Source organism: Saccopteryx bilineata, chromosome 1 (genome assembly GCF_036850765.1).
Source record: "Saccopteryx bilineata isolate mSacBil1 chromosome 1, mSacBil1_pri_phased_curated, whole genome shotgun sequence".
In the NCBI taxonomy this organism is placed as follows: domain Eukaryota; kingdom Metazoa; phylum Chordata; class Mammalia; order Chiroptera; family Emballonuridae; genus Saccopteryx; species Saccopteryx bilineata.
In genome coordinates, this window is record NC_089490.1 from 92827499 (window position 1) to 92846472 (window position 18974).

General features: G+C 46.9%; 1 protein-coding gene across 10 annotated transcripts in view; it reads left to right on the forward strand.

Annotated features, from left to right (window-relative positions):
- Positions 1-18974, forward strand: part of LARGE1 (LARGE xylosyl- and glucuronyltransferase 1) — a 565935-nt gene that overhangs the window by 301340 nt on the left and 245621 nt on the right. For all 10 annotated transcript variants that reach the window (XM_066259855.1, XM_066259874.1, XM_066259835.1 and 7 more), the window contains one exon: positions 14605-14776. In XM_066259855.1, the coding sequence (XP_066115952.1) occupies positions 14605-14776 (172 nt within the window). The remainder of the gene's footprint in view (positions 1-14604; positions 14777-18974) is intronic.

Here is an 18974-nt window from a genome sequence, read left to right on the forward strand (position 1 = left end):
CTCTATCCACTGAGCCAACTGGCCAGGGATTGGGAATTTTTTAAGAATCAACTATCTACCGAGGAACTTGACAATGTCTGTGCCAACAAAAACAACAACAGAAAAAGCTAAAGTTATAGATCTATGCCATCAATTTGAGTCTTGATTTTCCCAGCTGGAAGTTAGAATTGATTGGTGGGTTTGTTTCTGCAACTGTTGTGAACCTCAGGCTTGATTGCACATAAAGAATTATTTGTTAGGCGTTAGTAACACAAAGCAACAGCAAAAAACAATGCTGGGGCCCACGCTTCATTGCACATTAGCTTCACTTGTGATCTGTTTTCTTTTTGTTTTCCAAATGTATTTCCTCTGAGGTAACTGGTTTGTAACATATATTTCAGCCGCCTAACATTATAAATCAACGCCTGTCTGTACTACTCACCCCAAAGTCTAGTTTTTGTAGCCATCCTCTTGAGCTCCCTTACCCCTTTTTTGTTGGTTTGTTTTGTTGATTTTAGAGAGAGAGGAAGGGACAGAAAGAGAGACAGCAACATCAATAGGTTCCTGTGTGTGTCCCGACTGGGGACGGAACTGGCAACTCCTGCTCTTCAGGAGGATGCTCTAACCCACTGCGCTGTCCGACCAGGACTGCATTCCTCTACCCGTCACCCTCCCTCCACCTCCCTTCCCCTCTGATATCCACCCATCTGTTGTTTGCCTCTGCAAGTTTTTCTTCATTTTGTTTGTTTATATATTTTTATTTTCTTGTGTGTTTTGATATTCTGCTTATCAGTGAAATCATATGGTATTTGTTTTTTTCTGTCTGACTGATTTTACTTAGCCTAGTACTTTTTTTGGGGGGGTTTTTTTGGGTGTTTTTTTTTTTGTTGTTTTTTTTTTGTATTTTCATGAAGCTGGAAACGGGGAGGCAGTCAGACAGACTCCCGCATGTGCCCGACTGGGATCCACCCGGCACGCCCACCAGGGGGCGACACTCTGCCCACCAGGGGGCGATGCTCTGCCCCTCCAGGGCATCGCTCTGTCGCGACCAGAGCCACTCTAGCGCCTGGGGCAGAGGCCAAGGAGCCATCCCCAGCGCCCGGGCCATCTGTACTCCAATGGAGCCTCGGCTTCGGGAGGGGAAGAGAGAAACAGAGAGGAAGGAGAGGAGGAGTGGTGGAGAAGCAGATGGGTGCTTCTCCTGTGTGCCCTGGCCGGGAATTGAACCCGGGACTCCTGCATGCCAGGCCGACGCTCTACCACTGAGCCAGCCGGCCAGGGCCTAACCTAATACTTTCAAGGTCTATCCAGGACGTTGCAAATGGTAGGATTTCACCTTTTATTCATTTTATGGCTGTGTAGTAGTCCATTGTGTGTGCGCTCGCACACAATTCACAGCTTTATCTGTTCAGCATCATTGGACACTGAGGTTGTTTTCAGGTCTTGGTTATTGCAATAAACATAGGGGTGCAGATATCCTTGTAAATTAGTGTTTTCGTATTTTTCAGATAAATACCCAGAAGTGGGATTGCTGGATCATAGGGTAGTTCTAGTCTTAATTTTTGGAGGCCTCTCTGTAATGTTCCCCATGGTGGCTGTAACTTCTGATCCTTATCAAACCAGAACCAGCAGCAAGCCCAGGCCCCACCACTAGAAATCCCAAATTAGATTTTCCGGGGTGGGCCCAGTGGTGGGCCCAGGTGGTTCTAATGTGCCCCTAGTGCTGGATGATGGCTCCACATGGTCTTCATGAGTGTCCTGGAGTTGGTCACCCAGACTCCAGTTGGCCTTTGCCCTGGACCCTCAACAGTGTCATTTACATAAAGGCTAAGCATTGGAGGCTAAGTTTTTCTCTGGCACACTCTTTAGATGTCAAGAATTCATTCTCTTTTCTAAATAATTTTTTTTTAATTTAATGAGAGGATGAAGAGGCAAAGACAGACTCCTACACGTGCCCCTACTAGGACCTACCTGGCAAGCCCACTAGGGGGCGATGCTCTGCCCATCTGGGGCCCTTGCTCCTTTGCAATCAGAGCCATTGTTTTTCATGTCTGGGGCGGATGCCATGGAACCATCCTCCGCTCCTGGGGCCAACTCACTCCAGTGGAGCCTTGGCTGCAGGAGGGGAAGAGAGAGACAGAGAGGATGGAGAGGGGGAGGGGTGGAGAAGCAGATGGGCGCTTCTCCTTTGTGCCCTGACTGGGAATCGAACCCAGGACATCCACACACCAGACTGGCGCTCTACCACTGAGCCAACTGGCCAGGGCCTAAATAAATATTAAAAAAAATCCATTCTAACAGTCTTTGGGGATATAGACTTATTGTTCAAGCTTTTCTCTCTGCTTTTTATTTTGGCGTCATGAAGCGTTTTCCTAGTAGAATGTTACTACTCACTTGTCCCCCTCCAGATATTGGGGAAACACTTGTGCTGAGAAGTCACGGGACTCTTCACGCTTTGCACTGACTCTCCCCAGGATGCAGAGTTCATTCGTGCTTAACGTATGAGCCCAATATCACTGTCACCTTCACCTTTCCTCATTTTGCTTCCTAGTTCCAGGTGTAGTCGGTTACTCTATCCCAAGCATTCCAGCACCATTTTATGTATAGTTCTCACTGCCTAATGATCATTTTAATATTTTATTTGAGTCCACTCTCAAAATGATTACAATTTTTAGAATGAGCCAAATTTGATTTTCAGTACCAGCTCCTATAATTCTTTAAGATGATGTAATTTCCTTGATCCGTATTTTATAGGGTTTATTGTGTGACTTAAAGCTGGTATTGGTAAATAGCGTATGGTGTCTGTTACATAATGGGCATTCAACAGACACATTCAATATTCTTATTATCATAACTATAATCCTCGTAACCTCTTAACTGTGATCTAAGAGATAGGAACGTTCTACATTCACTATTCTTCCCTTTACGACTAATAATGGCGTTTGGCACACACCGGAAATGTTTAGGTAAATGAGTCACTTTCAGAATTGTGTGAGGTTTTTTTTCTTTTTTGAAAGGGGAGTTGAGAGCATTAGGAATTCCTTTGATCAGTAACCAAATCCCCAAATGGAAGTAAGGCTGAATGCGATTATCTTGTACCACTCACCATCTTCCTTAGTACTTTCTAAGGGTGACATTCCTTTCCTATCTGCATGTTCATGCATGATACATTGTAAATCTAGACAGGTTAGACAGCTATACTCACACCTGGTTTCCTTGACAACCATTCATATAAATAGTAGGGGCCTGTTATGGGGGGGTGTAGAGGAAATGTCAATAAATCCGCGGTCTAGATCACCTAACACAAGGCTTCAGGGTGAAAATATTTGAAATTACAATTAAGAACTTTGGTTAATGACTGTTAGATATATTACAGGAGCTGAGTCAAGACATCGTCTCTTCAGGAGTGACCGGTGAAGAGGGCCATTTTGGCTTATAACCAGGAGAAAGTCTGTCCCTGACAAGGCTTTCCTTTGGATCTCTTGACTATGCCTGAAGACTCTTCTTGCCTTCTGTGTTTTGTGAAAGAAAACAGTTTTTAAGCCAACCAGAAATTAATTAAGCAGCACCTCTGTTTCGTCCTCCTTAACCCTCCTTAATTGTTTGGGGTCACCCTCCCCAGGTACTTAGAGCTAAATTGACCTTCAGGGTCGATCTCTGAAGCTGGGGACAGGAGTGTCACAGGCAAGCACTTGGCCTCCCAAGGGTCGCAAAGCCCTCCGAAAATGAAAAACACCTCGTTAATGTGGAGCAGCGTGGCGCCTCCCCGATGGCAGCCTCTGAGGTTGCCCTTTGGATGGTTCCCTGCAAAGGAGGTGGCAAAGTAGAAAGGAAGAAATGGAGGTGAGGGGAGAGAATGGGCAAAGGGCTCCCCGATCTCCAGATGAACTGGAGGACAGACAACTGTAATGTTTTCTAGTTAGAGCACCTTCTGATTCAATTCATGAGGAATGGCTAGATTTAGGAGATGCTAATAACTGATTCAGCTTTTTGATGTATTTGTGTCTCTGCACACAGCTCTGTTTCGTGGCTGGGTAGTTTGGTGTCCTATCATCCTGCAGAGCACAGTTTCTCAACCTTCTATAAGTTTTATTATCCCTAAGAGCCTTTCTAAATAGATCTTCTAATAGCATTCTCTAATTGCATCCCCCATGAGATATTTTTGCCCCACAAGAAGCAGTTTTTGCCCCACTAAGGAATGCATGCTGAAGAGTAAATGTATAGTGACAGGGAAATAAGAGTTTTGTTGTGATTTTTTCCCCCTTCCATTTACTAATGTAATGATTATCTCCATTTACGGCACTTTGAGCAAGAGTTGAGTGTATGTGTGTGTGTGTTACTTCAGTTGGTTAGGCTGGGTCCCCCTAGCTCCCAGTTCTGTGTTCTGTGTAGGTCACAGTCTGGATCCTGGATCACCCGTGATATCATTCTGCACACACATATGAAGATTGTAGATAAATACGTTATAGGACACATACATTGATAAAAATGTCATGCCATCTATCTTAGAATTAGAACAAAGCCACCTGGATGACTTTTTCATCCCATCATCCGCCTCCTGCAATCCCCATCAAGATAAACCACTGTCCTGATGGCTATAATAACGCTTTTTGAAATTATTTGTCTTTACGTCTCCCCCACCTGTACTAAAATTCTCTCAAAGCCGTCATCTGGTGTTTAAAGGAATGAATGAGGGATAAATGAATGAAGCAGGTTCACTGGTCTGTCTGTATCACAGGGAATGGTTCTCGGTGAGCATTGCTTGTGTATATATATTATTTTACTTTTTCAAAAATGATTCACTGAGTACCTCCTGTGTGTCAGACACCGTGCTAAGTATACATCCATAAATACATACTGTGCTCTGTAATAAGAAGAATTGCAGCTTCTAAAACTATTAAGTTCAAGCAATACAGAAGCTAATGCAATTTTCTACTCGGTGCGTTGAAAAATCTGTTCGTTAAGAAGGCAGCTATATTTCAGGAAATTAAACCACTGTAACAGTCCAGTTCACAAATCAGAATTCCAAGTCTTTGAAATGCTTCGTTTCATAACATAAAGTACTGAGGGATGTTCAGCGCTCGGCAGATGCTCTGGTGACCAGTCCCCCCCAGGCTGCACAAGGCTCAGCAGAGGCTGCTTCTCGCCAGGCTCCCGGGAAAGGGCTTTTGTTGCCACTGGTAAGAGGAGGCATGTGTTTGTAGATCCGCGATCACATTCATCTTGAGTCACCGTACCTTTGTCACTATTCTAAATTAATTTTGTTTGTGGAAGATAGTTGCTCAGTAGATTGCTGCATAATGAGCATTTCAGGTGGAAGCCAGCTAACTACTTTTGGCAATTGTTGTCTGTTCTGAATAAATGTTCATTGCTGTCACCTGCAAAGACCAGCCTGGGGACTCTGACAAAGTCTCCTTCCAAGTTTCCATTGTGGGAAGATGAGAAATACAGGGTGGAGCAAAAGTAGAATTACAGTAGTTCATATGGATAATAATATAAACTCTGTGTTTTGCATAAAGCTGCTTGCCCCCCCCCCAGGTGTGGCTCAGCCTTCCTGTGGATACTGGTTCCATAGAACTTCACAGTCACTGGCCTAGAGCTGCTTTTATTGAAATGAGATTTCTAAGTTTAAAAAGAGGGACACACAGCCCTGGCCAGTTGGCTCAGTGGTAGACTTCCACACGGCCCAGCGTGTGGAAGTTCCGGGTTCGATTCCCGGCCAGGGCACACAGGAGAAGCGCCCATCTGCTTCTCCACCCCTCCCCCTCTCCTTCCTCTCTGTCTCTCTCTTCCCCTCCCGCAGCCGAGGCTCCATTGGAGCAAAGTTGGCCCGGGCGCTGAGGATGGTTCCATGACCTCTGTCTCAGATGCCAGAATGGCTCCAGCCTCAATGGAGCAACACCTCAGAGGGGCCGAGCATTGCCCCCTGGTGGGCATGCCAGGTGGATCCCAGTAGGGCACATGCAGGAGTCTGTCTGACTGCCTCCCTGCTTCTAAGTTTGGAAAAATACAAAAAAAAAAAGGACACACAACGCAATCAACAGTTCAAATGCCATAGAATGTTCACCTGAAACTTGTGTACTCATATTGATCAATGCCACCCCATTAAATTTAATTTCTAAATTAAAATATATATACATATATATATTAAAAAATAAAGGACAAGCAGAAAACCCTTCACGGCTCTGCAGTCATAAGCCACCCATGATATGCAGGGTTATCTGGAGATCCAGATCTTCCGTCAACACTCTCTTACTAATCTTTGAAGAGCTGTTCTCCCCCATGCATCCAACTATGTCAAGTTCAGGTGGGCCACTTAAGTTTGAGGCTGATCTTCTATCCTGCTTCTGAACAGGAGACTGGTCGGTGAGCTGATGTAAATGATTCAGTCTCCAAGACCCTGAGAAAGACCGTACTTCTGTACCTCCTAACTTGGTGTTTCTTAGTATGTAGTATGGGAGCATCTACCTTAGGCTCACATAGGGTGCTGATTGAAAAATACAGATTTCTGGGCCCTGCCCCAGACCTGATGAATCATCACCTCTGTGTATATGACCCCGGAAATCTGCTTTTTTTTTTTTTTTTTTGGTTGACATCCTCCAAGGTTCTGATGCCTCTCAGCTGCCTCCCGTCACAGTAACTAGAACACATTCAAACAGTGAGATTATGTCTCTTTACTAATGAAAACCTTCCGACTGTCTCCGGGATATTGTCTGATGCTCTTTAGCATGGCATACAGGAGTCGCCAACCTTTGACCCTTTCCATAGTCTCACCATCCCTTCCAACTCTAAGCCATACCTATCAGATTGTAGTTATTTTACACAGACACACACAGACGATCATTTGTTTATATCCCTGGGTCTTACTAATACCTCTCCTTGTCTCCCAGTATTTGAGAAACTCAGTTGTCAATGCCAAACGTGATGCTCGTCTCCTGCAGACATCTCCAAGGGTTGCTCTCCCTCCCTCCCTTCCTAACATTCCCCTTTAATTGTCCTCCTACCGGACTACTGCTCCGAACACACTTGGAAGTGATCACTTTCCAGTTCGTATCATATCATGACAGATGCAGTCGCTAGTTTCCGAGATGGCTCAACGTTCACCATCCCTTAGTGTTCACACTCGTGTCTAGTCTCTTTGCACGGTGCTCAGGACTGACCTCTAGAACCAATATCGCCTGGAGGAAATGGCGCCGTGTACCTTCAGGGGCCAAGTCATAAAAGACATCCCGCTCCTATCTTTCTCTCGCTCACTCTGGGAGAGGTCAGCTGCCGTGTTGTAAAGACATGTAAGTAGCCCTACGGAACGGTCCAGGGGCAATGCACTGCGCCTCCCTAATAGCCAGCATCGACTGCTGGGCAGGTTCAGAGTGAGCCAGCTTAGAAGCAGATCGCAAGCATTCTGAGGTCTGAAGGCCCACCTGATGCCTTGACTGCAGCCTCTAGAGAAATCCCAAGCCAGCACCACCCAGCTAATAGGCTCCCGAATTCCTGACACAGAGACTGTGAGAGAATCAATAATTTCTGCTGTTTTAAGCTGCTGTATTTTGAGGTACCTTGTTATGCAGCGATGGGTGATGAATATCCACTAGACCATGGACTCCTAGAGCGCATCAGCCATGTTTTATTCATCACAGACTCTGGTCCCTAGTCCCTCCTTAGCACCTGGCCCACATCGAGTGTTCTATAAATACTTATTTAAATGATCCTGACTAGAGTTTTCCTTGGCAGGCGATGCTAAATACAAATGCAGATGATTTTAGCTAATAGGTATGAATCTTATCTTTTTCTATTGCTCTAAACACCATTAGTAATAACATTAACAATTAACAGCAATAGCCATTACTTACATACAGCACCAGAGTTCTCCCAGTCTTGTGGAATATGTGCTCCATGATGCCCACTTTACAGATAAGAAAGACTAAGGTACATAGAGGATTAATTACTTGCCCGAAGCGACCCAGTCTAGTGAGTGATGGAGACAGGATTCAAACCCAGGCAGGCTCCAGGGTGCAATTTAAAAGCTAATATTAAGCCCTTATCATCTGCGAGGCACTGTGCAAGGTGCCTTAGTTCTCCTGCCTCATTTGCTGCTTTTGCAAACCTCATGCAATATGTATTATTTTATTTTCTATATTTTATGGGTGAGGAGATTGAGGTTTAGGGAGTCGAGCTTGCCCATGCAGAGGCAGTAGAATTGGAGTTTGGAATCTAACCAGTTGGACCCCTGAGCTGTGCCCCCCATGAGCCCTTCCCCATGGCATCTCCCAGCGTCCCTGCAACACCCGAACCCCGAACCCCCCATTTCTCAATGGGGACAGTCTGAACATGCAGGTGGGTTATCAAGACGACCACTCAGAAACAACATGAAAGGCAAATGACTTTCCAAGTACTCCGCAGCTTGGATGCGTTCTGTTTTTCATTTTTAAAAATGTGTCAAGGTGATTTGTAGTCCATGGAAAGATGTTGAAATGGGTAAAGAACTCATATTTCTGGGCTGATGGAGGAAAGCTTACAGACTACAAATAAAAGAACTAACTCCCTGGGAAGGGAGCAAGATGTGCTACTATTATCTCTATTTTACAGATGGGAAAGTTAAGGCCCAGAGAGATTCAGGAACCAGGGATGCCCAACTCTAAGGCCTTCGTACCTAACTGCCATGCAAGACAGCTCCTTGATGAATGGAGATTTGGCGGGATGCAGGCAGAGCTCAGTTATGCCTGTATGGTAGCCAGAGGAGTGAAGAGCACATCTGGATAGGCCAGGGGCTGTGGGAAAGGAGAGAGAGGTGTCATTTCAGGGGAGAACATCTGGGGCTGGGGGCCTGGAAACTGGGTGAAGGTAAAGACTCAGTCCTCATCACCCAAACTTTGGGGACTAGGGTAACAGCACCTGACCTTTAGACTAGTTGGGGGCGGTTTTGGTAAGATAGCCCATCAAACGCTCCTAGCACAGTGCCTGGCACACAGTAAGTGCCCAGTGAATGCTAGGTGATACTGTCTGTCGTTACCATTGCTGGGCACCCCAGCCTGCTGAAAAGAGCCTCTTCCTGTACCATTGGACACCATATCCCGGCAAATTGAGCCCATTCCCCAGCCTTTGCCTTGTCTTTCAAAGGTCAGAAACCTGGCTTCACCATGGAGACGTCAGTTTTAAGCTGTCACCAGTGGGTTAGTGTCCTCTGTCCCACCTTGTGCCTCCATGCTCATGTCACTGCCCTAGTGAGATTTCCTGGGGAACTTTTGTGTGGACCACCCAGCATCAGATGCAGAACTTTACAGAAACTCCCTCGGGGTTCATCCACCGAGGAACTAGCAGCTCTGACCAGGCCAATTTCCCCTTGAGAGCACCCCCCAACCCCACTCTGTAAGCACAAACCCTTCAGACCTGGGATCGCATACGAACCTTTACATAAGTGCATTAGGTGGTATTCTTGAGCACGATTGCATTCTTGCTAATTAAATCTCAGGGCATGCTGCTTAGAATTATTAACAGCTATTGCAAGGATAAGAATATGTCCATTAAAATAAGGTAACTTTCAGTTTTATTATCCTTTTAATTACACAAACCCTTTGGTGCGTTTATAATGGTAAAGAGCGTAACTAGGATGTTCTGTGCCGGAAGGGGGGGTGCTGGAGCCTCTGTAGGGCGCTTGGGTCTGTCTGCATGGTGCCCCCAGGCTGTCTCAGCTTCCTCAGGGGTGGTCTTCTCCCCTCTGACCCTGTGACTTGGTATCCCTGCTTGGATTGCAGTGCTTGCAGAGTGGGCGTGAGATCGTATCAGTGTGAGTTGTGTCAAGAGACTGCCCTGAACGGGTACATGGCTGACCCATCCCGCCCACATTTTCTCCTCCTAACACGGAGGGTGTGCTGTTCCATTTGGAAATCTACCGAGGAGGATTCAAGTTTCCCAGGACATCTCAGATGGTGACTTTTGTTAGACTTTATGTGGAAACCTAGGAAAAGGGGATGGGTGACTTACTTCCTCCGGCACCATCGCTTCCATTCCCAACCTCCCCCGTACTGTCAGAGGTCCCATAATTCCTTGATTTTATCAGACTTAAAATCCTGAATCATCTGAGCATTGGCAGAGTGGACCGATGTTCACTGGGAGAAGAGGAGTGGGCTGTACAGAGGTCCACGGGGTCCCCGCCCAGCTTTGCAGTCCTAGCAATTTTATGGAGTGTTCTCAGCCCCCCATTTTGCAGATGAGCAAACTAAGGCTCGTGGAGGTTCAGCGACGTGCCTGAGCCCACTCACACAGCGTATCCGCACTGACACTGGCACTGACGCCCAGGCCGTGGGCCTCCACCGGCCACACCCCTTCTGTAGTACCACTCTGACCCTGGGCTTCAGCGTTAGTGATGCTTCTGGCTCCGAGTAGTGGAAGAGGTCGGAGAGCGCATCTGAACCCGGGTCTGGCTGGCTAACTCTGCAGTCCTGAGAATTTTTGAGTAATAACTTGTTACCACATAAAAATGACATCATCCCTGCCTCAAGGAGTTCCAGCCCAGAGCCAGAGAGAGACACGGAAAATTAGATACAGCGTGACAGCGTGCTGTGCAGAAGAAAGGGTAGCAGCTATGTCTGGAGCCGGGGCCCAGCCTGGGGCCGTGGGGAGGCGGTGACCAGGGGGTGGTGGTGCCTTCTAAGTTGAGACTTGAAGGATTCTCAGGATTAGGATGAAGGGGTGGGGGCAGGTATTCTATGCTATTTCTGAGAGAGTGAGCCAAATATGATACATGTATCTGCTTCTTACCACACATCCTTTCCTCCTGTAGAGGCCTTAGTTTTCTTTCTGAATACACACTCATTTACATGCTTCTGTGACCTCTAATTGTGCACTCTGACTTAATTGATTATGTATTAAGTTGGGGACTTGAGATGACATTCAGGCCTGGACTCATGTTGAGATTAATTTATTCCTGTAGCCCTACTGCTCTGCGATTCATTCGAGTACCTCACAACCTCACATGTGTGTTAAAAATAAATCCAGGAGTCAGGGCAATCTAATTAGATGGCTTGACCAGGCTCTCCTGCTTTGATGGTAACCAACACAGATGAATAAGTTAATTAAAGGTCTGATGAAATAGCTTGGCTCTGCAGCATGGACGGACGATTGCCAAGCTTCAGTTCAGGCAAATTCTCAGGGGGCAGGGGAACAAAGCGGAGTTCCAAAGGCTGGGCGTTCATGAGGAAGAGTGTCATACGGTCTGCTGGAGGGAAGTCCTCGCAGAGCCCGTAGGCCCCAGATGGCTGGTCAGGAAGCTGACTCCAAAGCAAGGATAATTTGGTTAAGGGAAAGAACGCAGGTTCTTCTGACAGGTTCCAACTGTAGCTTTGTATCGTGCTCGCTGTGGAATTGTAGACAAGTCACTTACCCTCCTGTGCCATTTGTCCGTCTGTTCATCTTTTTGTCCACTCATCCACCTACCCATCCACCTACCCATCCACCTACCCATCCACCCATCCATCCATCCATCCATCCATCCATCCATGCATGTACCCATCCAGCTGTCCATTTGCATCTACCATAATAAGTCGCTGTGCTCTGAAATTGCCATGATTCAATTAATTTAGTGACTATGCTAGCTGTGTTAGGTTAGTCCCTCCGGGTCCTCTCTCTCCCTTCTTTACCGTTTTCTGCCCCATGAGGCTGATGCATGAAGTTCAAATGTCTGACTGAGTTCACTGGGTTTGTCCAGCAGATCAGTGGATAGGAAGAGAGAGAGGCCAAGATCTCTCTCCCCGTTCCATCCTGTGGAACTGTCACAGGTAGTCCGTGTCCCTCTACTGAAGGTCACTGCTCCTGTCAGGTGTCTTATTCATAGGATTTTCTCTCTGGATTCCAGCAGCTGCTGGCATTGGCCCTGGGTGCTAACGGCCTCCCACTTTCCCCTCCCCCAAGTGCTGCTCAGTCCTTGTTACTGCCCCTAAGTTTTGCATACACCTCAGTTCTATTATTATATTTAGCTCAGATTGTCCAAGATGAGTGAGCTGTTTCCGCCCACACCCTGATCGAGACAGTGCAGTCAGCACTTAGAAGTAACTGCCTTTGATAAATGGCAGAAGCCCAGGAAGGCCAAGCGAACTTGTCCAAGTTGACATTGCGATTAAGTGACAAGGCCAGAACCTGAATCCAGGTGTGCCTGACTCCAGCACGCACGGTTTCAGGCTGTACTGTCTTCCAGAGACTACCCCCCCACACACACCACCACCACCACCTTTAATGGGAGCAGTGAAAGAGGCAGGGGAGGGCTACCTGAATACCTGAAATGAGGAGGGGGCATCAGGAAGGAGTCAGGGGCTTATATTCACTGAGGGTCTTTTGTGTACCAAACACTCGAGTCCTGTAATCTCTTTTAATTTCTACATCAGCCGTGTGATGCAGGCAGCATGTCCATTTTATAGATGAAGAAAGAGGCTTAGCGAGATCAACGCTTTTATGAGGCTGGAGTCCAGATTGTAACTTTGGTCTCTTTTTTCCCGTCCTCCATGCTGCCCAGGTGCACGGTGACAGGGACTACAGACACAGAGCTGAAGACTGTTTTTCTGGAGACTGACATGCGGTGAATAGTTCAGTCCATCAGTTTATGGGTTGGTTGGTTGGTTGGTTGTTTTTATCCTGGTCAGAATTATACTCTTTTATGTGAAGGACTGTTGTAAAACTGAGAATAAGGAGCAGCTACATGACATTTTCAAAAATGAAGGTGAAAAGGAACTATTGGGGTGGGAGTTTGCGAGATGCAGTGGGTCCGAAGAGATGTCACGGGGGTTCTGTCTCAGTGTTCCCACCGTCACCGGGTCTGACATGCTGAAACAGAATGTCACGCGTAGGTATTCTTTACAACAGTAGTAGTTGTTCCTTTTATGAAGTTGGAAAATAAAGATCTGTGTCCGGCCCTGGCCGGTTGGCTCAGCGGTAGAGCGTCGGCCTAGCGTGCGGAGGACCCGGGTTTGATTCCCGGCCAGGGCACACAGGAGAAGCGCCCATTTGCTTCTCCACCCCTCCGCCGCACTTTCCTCTCTGTCTCTCTCGTCCCCTCCCGCAGCCAAGGCTCCATTGGAGCAAAGATGGCCCGGGCGCTGGGGATGGCTCTGTGGCCTCTGCCCCAGGCGCTACAGTGGCTCTGGTCGCAACATGGCGACGCCCAGGATGGGCAGAGCATCGCCCCCTGGTGGGCAGAGCGTCGCCCCTGGTGGGCGTGCCGGGTGGATCCCGGTCGGGCGCATGCGGGAGTCTGTCTGACTGTCTCTCCCTGTTTCCAGCTTCAGAAAAATGAAAAAAAAAAAATGGAAAAAAAAAAAAAAAAAAAAAGATCTGTGTCCGTCTGTCTCACATCATGCCAAAAGGGTCACCGTTAGTCATTTGATGTCATGCTTCTCTTCTTTCTCTACACAAATTTGTGTGGCTATGTTTTCATGTTGTTTGATTATACGTAGGGGTTCTTAAGCAAAAGCCATTTCAAAACTTACTTTTTTTCCCTTTTAATATCCTATGCAGATGACCCTTTAGTACCTCTTAATCTGCGTTGTAGATTGTATAGTATGCTATCAGTCTCTTGTTTGTAAATTTGACTAATTTTTTTAGAACAGCGTCCTCATGATAGAATGATAAGTACGAAAGGGATGATGAGTATTTCGTGGAACCTTGATGGGGCGGCCATGGTTTTCAGTAAGAGCTGCGTGCTGCACATGTCAACCGCACGAGGATCAGAAGTGCGCTTGGGATCCCACACAGGTGCCTCATGGCAGCGAGGGTGGGGGCCCCGCCCACAGTGACCTTCGCATGAGACCTGTACCTTGGAAAGCTGTCACCACACTAGGGTTAGGATTGTTTTTGGTCTTGACTTTGGGTACCAGGTGGTACCAAGGGGTGTGACTTCCTTTTGACTCTACCTGCCTGCAAGATGTTAGTTGCTATAGTAGGTGAGGACGTAGTGATGGCCCTCATGGGCTCATCTGGCATGCATGTACGTGTGTGTGTGCGCGCGTGTGCGTGCGTGCGTGCGTGCGGATGCGTCTTGTTACCCAGTGAAGTGTTACATAGATTATGACCACTTTCCCTTCATGTGTTTATGTGAGCACCAGAAGAAGGCAACAACACTAATTGGTTTAATTACTGCTTTAAAAAAATAGATAAGCATAAGCTTTAAGACTACTAAGTAGTAATCTTTAGTGTTTGAAAGAAATATATCTGCCTAGAAAAAGTGTTAGGTAGCATTAGCAAAACATAGTCTGATGCAGTTTTTATACTTCTATTTCTTGTTTTGTGTATATTCTTTATATTCTTATTTTCTCCAAGTGAATCTGTACAATTTCTGTAACAACAAGAGCATTATTTTAAAAATCAGAGCGTAGTGTTTACATGCAACAGAGGTTTTAAAACCGTTACTTTTCCTCTCCCTTGATTCAGATGCATTTTCTTCTCCCAAAAAACTTCACATGCCACTCTGAAAATTATATGAACACATCTTTAAGAAAATATTTATCTATTCAACAGATTTTTATTGGGTACTATTTAGGTACCAGGCACTATTTACAGTGTTTATGCAAAAAAAAAAAAATTAACGTAGTGATTTTATTTTCTCTCTCTCCTCCTCCCTCTGTCCCCTGCCCTGTGTAGTCTGAAGTGTCCTGGATCCCCAACAAGCATTACTCTGGGATTTACGGCCTGATGAAGCTCGTCCTGACCAAGACTCTTCCCACCAACCTGGAGAGGGTCATTGTCCTCGACACAGATATCACCTTTGCCACCGACATTGCTGAGCTGTGGGCTGTGTTCCACAAGTTCAAAGGTAATTGTTGCCCTTTTTTTTTCTTCTGGTATCGATGTCGGCATGCCAAGAATCATAATTGTATTTAAAAACAGAACAAACCTGTGGGGCGAACTCTTAATGGGGTCATGTTAATGAAATGGATGAGGAATTACAAATACGGTTGAGTGTCAGGTCTGCTGGCTTTTGAAAAATGCTACACTGGAATTTGCGTTTCTTTACCATGTGAAGAGGTAAGGTCTCTGTTCAGTGGGGAAAACCCAATTTAGGGAGCTTTGTTAGCGATAACTATGAAATGTATGTATTCGTAATGCAAACCACTGACTGTTGACTTACCTGTGTAGAGACACATGTCTATCCCTTTTCTTTTTTTATCTCCGATACTCTGATTGCTGAGGAAGCCTGTGAGGTGGCCGAGCTGAGTATTGATTACAGTATGTTTGGAAATATTCTGATGGCTTTTGCTTTCGTTCCCATTGGGGCTTATTACATTAAAGGGGTACATCCATCTGGCTGTGCAAGACGTTCCTTCCAGCCCCGTTCCTTTCTTCTTAGCTATGACTGTCGCTCTTGCCACTGCCTCAAGGAACCTGCGAGTGTTTGGTGGAAATTGTGAGCCCAGCAGGTGTACTTAACCTCGTGAACAGTGATGTTTGGCATAAATCTGGGGCTTATTAACACCCTTCTGCCTGATGTCCTTACACTGCAATATTTTTTCAGTTCTTCTATATATTAGACATACAGCGAGAGGGATTTGGCAGTAAGATTTCTTTCTTTCTTCTTTCTTTCTTTTAGTTTTTGTTTTGAAATTACACTCTGGCTTCTGGGTTTAAAGTTCCACTTACCTCTTCTGGAACACCTTATCCCTTGAAGGGGCGATCTCACTCAGTGATCTGAAATGATGGTGTTTCCATAAATCACAGGCTGTTTGGCTGGTTCCGGTCTCTGCCCACTTCCTTCCTGGAGCCTCTTAGCTCTGGGCCAACTGAAAAAAGTCCTCAGCATGTCGTGCGGGAAACACTCTGACCCTCAGACTCTTTCCCTTGGGGACCAGGAGTTCCTTTCCTTACCCATGTCAGTAATGACACCAGTAAAGACATCCTTTAGCAGAAGTGCTGGAGCTGAGACTGCTTGGATCTGCCCCATTTCACAGGTGACGGAAGGTTGGTCGGATGCAGACTGTGCCCGGAGTGGAGGCCGGAAGGCATGTGTGCGCTGGTTTCCCTGTGCATCTCTGTTCGAGGTCCCCGACCATTTCTGCTTGTTTTTCTAATCAAGTTGAATACTTTAAGGGGACAGGTTTTTAAATGTTCAGATGTCAGTGATGTCTTTATTCAGCAGGCACTTTCTGTATCCCTGCCAGGTGTCAGACAGGGTGCTGGGCTCTGAAAATAAGGAGGCGAAAGACCACTCTCCCAAAGGGGTCAGAGAAGGCAGTCAGGAGGGCATCACAGACCAGGTGATCGGCTTACGCTCCGACCTGCCGGATAGGAGGAGTAATGGTGTGCAGTCCATGCCCACAGTCCCCTCTTGTAATAGGACTTAGTTCTCCAGCTGCTGCGAATGCTGCCTGCAGATGGCTTTTCTCGGGGCTGGCCTTCGCCCGTGGCCACGCCCCCTTCCTGGGCACCCCTATGTCACACAATGACTGGTGAATGTAGGGTCTTGCAGGCTCAGCTTTAGCACTCCCTCGAGACAGCCGTGTGGCTGGATTTCTCTCTCTGCCAGGCCCTGTTTTCTTCCCTTGTTTCACAGATACTATTCCCAAGAGTGCTCCCTAAATTACCCTCCTGCACGCTAACTTCCACATCGGAGTTGGCTCCCTGAGAAACCTGGCCTGCATTTGCAGTGACACATCTCCCTCGGATAGTAAGGGTAACCCTGCAGAACCACTGGAACAGGGGGTCCCTAATTGCATCTAGGAGAGCGCATTAGATCTTGGCCAGCTAGGACCTGCCGCAGAGCAGGTGGGGCGCTGTAGCCAAGGGCAACACAGGTGTCACCATGGTGTTAAGTCCCCGACATTCTCTGCAGAGGGCAAGCCTCCCAAGGCCCTTGCTGCTCCCAGGGCCAGTCAAAGGATTTGGATTTGGCAGGCTCACAGTCCAGGGCCCTTTCCTTCTGGGGCAGAGCAGCGTGTGTGGATGAAGGCCAGGACCAGGGACAAGAGGATATGAATGCGAGGAGCTGAGACAATGGGCTGAGCTTTACTGTTCATTCTCTCGCAGGTTTATTTCTAGCGTTCGTTAGGCCCCCACCGTGCAGAGGAACACATCAGACGGCGGGGACAGTATCTGAACGCATCAGGAATGTGGCACCTGCCTTCCGGGTGCTCACAGGCAGGGCAGGCTGTGTTACAGTTTTTATCTGTCAGCAGCCAAGGGGTGTGAAAAACATGTGAGGTTTTCCCAGGCTCGCCCTAACTTTTCTGGGAAACTATGGAGGTGAAAGAAAAATAAGTAAGCTCTTCTCCATATGGCACGCTCTTGTACAGGTGTTTGTTTTTTGGGGGTTTATTATGGTTTTGGTTTTGTTTTTCTAAACTGGACCAATTAGAAGCCAGGTCATGGAACAGGGAGAAAGCCCCTAAGGTTAAACTCATAAACATAGAACATCTGGTCCAAGAGGGAGAGTTCCCCTCTCATAAAGACAATTGCTGTTGATGTCTTTCCCTGTAAACGTTTTGAGTGACATTGATGCAATTGGGCCCGGTTAATTTGTCTCTGTCTTAGAGCGGCTCCTTATGTGGGGGCTGCAGCGCTGCTTGCATTAAGCTCGCGTGTACCCTCTACCTGTTAATGCTGCTATGACATCCCCCTAACCCAAATTCATTATATGACGAATCTAATACCAAGCCTTTTCAGAGGGGCTCGGACACATTCTCAGCCTCTACCATGCACAGCTTTGGGGGTGCCTCCTGGGGATGTCCACGTGCTCTGACCCTGGACTTAACGCCAGTGGAAAATGTCTCTGTCCCTACGTCAGCGGGCTGCATCCTTCTCGAGCCTGCTCCATCCAAAGGAGGTATTTTCAGAGCCACTAGTTCTTAGCAGAAAGAATCAGACGTTCGTAGAATTAGGAGTCGTCCCTTCAGTCAAGCTTTCGTTTTCTGACTATTGGAACCATTGCAAAGAAGACAAGCCCAATCCCTGCCCTATAAGAGTGTATATTTGAGTGGGGGACATAGACAATGAAGAAATAAACAAGTGAAACCTGTAGTCCAGGAGGCAGGGACTCGTGCTCTTGAGGAAATTAGGGAAAGGAGCTAAGGGACGCCGGTGGGGATGCAAGTGTGAGCACACATGTGCGTTGTTTCTATATTCAAATAGGGTGGTGATGGTCAAAAGGTCTGACAAGAGAGATGACATGTAAGCAAAAACCTGAAGAAATTAAGAAAAGCAGGTATGGCAGGTCTGGGCAGAGTGGAATAGTGTCCTAGGCATATGGAACAGCAAGGGTAATGTTTCAGACATTATATTATCTGGCTGGTTTAGGGAATAGGATGGAGGCCAGAATAGAGCAGAGAGAGCCCAGGAGAGGGCAAAACTGACAACATCTGATCGTGGCGTCTCATTTGTAGGGTCTGGGAGGATTGTGCCTTTCCCTGCAGATATAGGAGAAGTCATTGTCCGGCTTTGAGCAGGAGTGACATGACCTGGTTTATGTGTCTAATGGGTCATCCTGGCTGCCCTGTTGAGAATGAAAGAGGAAGCAAGAAAGCCATGCAGGAGACTCCTGTAGTCATCCGGGAGAGACGTGCTGTTGGCTCAGACCTGGTGGGTCGTTCGAGGTGAAAGAAATCGTCCTGTTAGGGAATGCTTGGAAGACTGCGTCATCGGGATGTTCTGGTGATTGGAACTAGGAAGAGAAAGTTGATGGGAATCACGGAGGACCAAAGGTGTCCAGAGTGGCGTGGCTGCATTTTTGAGACACAGAACTCCAGAAAGAACAGGTCATAGGGGAAGATGAGGAGATCGGGTGGGGGCATTGTAATTTGAAATGCTTCCTTTGGTATCCCCATGGACATGGTGAGGAGGCAGGCTGATAGATGAGTATTTGCAAGGCGAAAGGAAAGTAACTGATATTTCTCAAGTTGTATTTCTCCTGTTCCAGGCACTGTGCTAGAAACTGCACATTTAAAAAGTAGAATAAAGTGGTAAAATTAAGTGACTTTTCATGCACAGACAGTGATTGCAGCACAGCGCTGAGCCCCAAACCG